Raw genomic sequence first — 2,619 nt, 5'->3', positions numbered from 1 at the left:
CCACCCCCCGGGATCCCACCTCGCGCCGCCCACCACTTAGCCGCATTCCGCACCGCGGCAGGGCAGCCGCGCATTGCTCGGCGCACGTCGTCGTCCGAAGAACCTGATCTCGCCTCGGATCTGACCAGGCCAGGTCGCGGGCCCGGAGAGAGCGGCGGGATGGCGCAGCCGCGGGGCGGGGCCGCGGCGGTGCGGCTGCCGGCGATGAACGCGCTGGAGATCCTGCGGGAGACGGTGCGCGTGCTGCGCGCCGACCCGCACGCCTTCACCTACGTGCTCTTCCTCCTGCTCTGCCCGGCCTCCGGCTTCCTCCTCCTGTCCGCCGCCTCGCTCGAGGGCGCCGTCGTGCTGCCGCTCGCGCGCCGCCTCCTCGTCGCCGCGGCGTCCTCGGGGGTCCCCGTCACGCATTTCGTCAAGCAGCTCGCGCACCACCTCGCCGCCACGCTCGTCGCCGCCGTCGTCTCCTTCCCGGCGCTCCTCACGCTCCTCCTCGCCGCCCGCGCCGCCGTCGCGTACACCGTGGCGGCCGTGTACGCCGGCAAGCCCCTCCCGGCCGCCGACCTCTTCCTCCTCGCGCGCCGCGCGTGGCCGCGCCTCGCCGCCACCTACGGCCTCTCGTGCGCCGCCGTCGCCGCCTGCCTCGCCACCTTCCTCGGCCTCCTCGTCACCGTCTGCTCCACGCTCAAGTCCATGCTCTACCCGCCGGACATTGTCGTCTGCGCCGGCCTCCTCACGGTCCTTGCCTTCTCCATCGTGTACGCGCACACCATCATAGTGTGCAGCCTCGGCGGAGTCATCGCCGTTCTTGAGGACGTGGCCGGGGTCAATGCGCTGCGCCGGTCGGTGCAGCTGATGCGCGGCCAAACCCATGTCGGCCTGCTCATCTTTCTTGTATCCACCATTGGTCTGGCCTTCGTCGAGGGGCTGTTTGAGCACAGGGTGAAGACCTTGAGTTATGGGGATGGCTCATCTCGGCTCTGGGAGGGGCCATTGCTGATCCTCATGTACTCTTTCGTGATGCTGATAGATTCGATGATGAGTGCGGTGTTCTACTTCACTTGCCGGTCATCGAGCTTGGCAATTCTGGATGAGGAGGGCGGCTCAGTCGAGGAGATTGAGATGATGATGGATGACAAGTCAGATGCAGTGAGGTGATTAAGAAGATTACAGGTTTCTTTCTCAAGGTGTATCTGTTCATATTCTGGTGGGAAATAAGTGAAGCGGGCAACATCCAGTTTTTGCCAAGATTGAAGGGTGTGGTCGTATGGCCATGATTACACGCTTAATGTGCCACGATCGATTCATGTTCATGGTGAAAGAATCCTTTTGCAGTCATTTGGGGTTCTCCGAGGCTCATGTAATGGCGCGGATGCAAAAGAGAACCAGGGAAAACTTAGATTGGTGTATTCTTCATCTGTCTCAGCAGTGATCCGAGGGCTGGCAATGTGTGTAGCATTCTTTTGAAACGATGTAACTAGTATATCAATTCAATTGCGGTGGAATTTTGTCATCTCAACACATTTTTGGTTATACGGAACATATTGTAATACTAAGGTACCGATGACTCTGAAACTTGATTCATGAATCTGCACTTGATCCGAATTTATTTTACAGTGACTTCAAGTCTGTCTTCTAAATGATGCTAATTTTGAGTCTGAGACATGGTAACCACATAAGACATGAATTTCATGCTTATTTTGTTGACCTATTCTTCCACTGCAGAAGTCTGATGTGCCAACATTACAGATCACTGCCATGTAAAAGTTCCTCTGAGACATGGTTAATTACTCTTCTTGCATCAGAACTGGAGTTCTCCATTTGCTCTGCTGGACTCTAGAAAACCCAGGTTCAAGAAAAATGTCCATGATGATTCTTGTGTTCTATTTTCATTGTTTAGTAAAAACTTTGTCAACTCTCAAGCTTAGATTGTGCATATGAAGCATCTTTTATCTTGTTTATTTACTAACGATGCTTTCTCGAGGCGGTAGTTGAACTGGTAACCGCTGTTTTTATATGACAGATGTACTCCTTTTCCAACCTTAGATCAGGAACACGGTATATTGACTTCCATTTAGTACTACTGGATTGCATTATTCCCAAGATAAACTTGTGGTAGTATTCGTTGAATCAGGCGATTATATTTAGCAGAGAACCAAATGAAGCAGGACTGCAAGATTCAGCTTCGTGTCCGCCACCTGTCGACTGGATGCTTCACACCGACAGCTACACTGCATTTTTTGCCTCGAAATGACTGTAAAACATTTGAATAACCCCTTCCTTTTGTTTTTTTTCCCTGTGCAAGGTAATTGATAAATTGAAACAAAAAACGTTGCAGGTGCAATTTCACTGAACTGAAGAAATATATCACATAGTTAGCCTGAAAATCCCTCATTTTCCTTATGGTCAAGCATTTCCCTCCATTTTCTTTAAGAATCTACTCCCTCCGTCCGAAAATACTTGTCATCAAAATAGATAAAAAAGGATGTATTTAGATGTATTTTAGTTCTAGATACATCTTTTTCTATCCATTTTGATGATAAATATTTCCGGACGGATGGAGTAGGTTCTGAATCTGACCAATCACAAGCTTGCGACGCTGACCTGTTAGGGCTTGGTAGC

General features: G+C 51.7%; 1 protein-coding gene across 1 annotated transcript; it reads left to right on the top strand.

Moving 5' to 3' along the window:
* The first annotated feature begins 6 nt into the window (after positions 1 to 6).
* Positions 7 to 2,070, top strand: LOC123052210 (uncharacterized). Its single transcript, XM_044475325.1, has one exon. The coding sequence runs from the start codon at positions 160 to 162 to the stop codon at positions 1,153 to 1,155; it is 996 nt and encodes a 331-aa protein (XP_044331260.1). The 5' UTR covers positions 7 to 159; the 3' UTR covers positions 1,156 to 2,070.
* The last annotated feature ends 549 nt before the right edge of the window (positions 2,071 to 2,619 follow it).

This window comes from Triticum aestivum, chromosome 2D (genome assembly GCF_018294505.1).
Source record: "Triticum aestivum cultivar Chinese Spring chromosome 2D, IWGSC CS RefSeq v2.1, whole genome shotgun sequence".
In the NCBI taxonomy this organism is placed as follows: domain Eukaryota; kingdom Viridiplantae; phylum Streptophyta; class Magnoliopsida; order Poales; family Poaceae; genus Triticum; species Triticum aestivum.
Note: the sequence above shows the minus strand (reverse complement) of the source record. Positions and strands in the feature narration are given on the sequence as shown.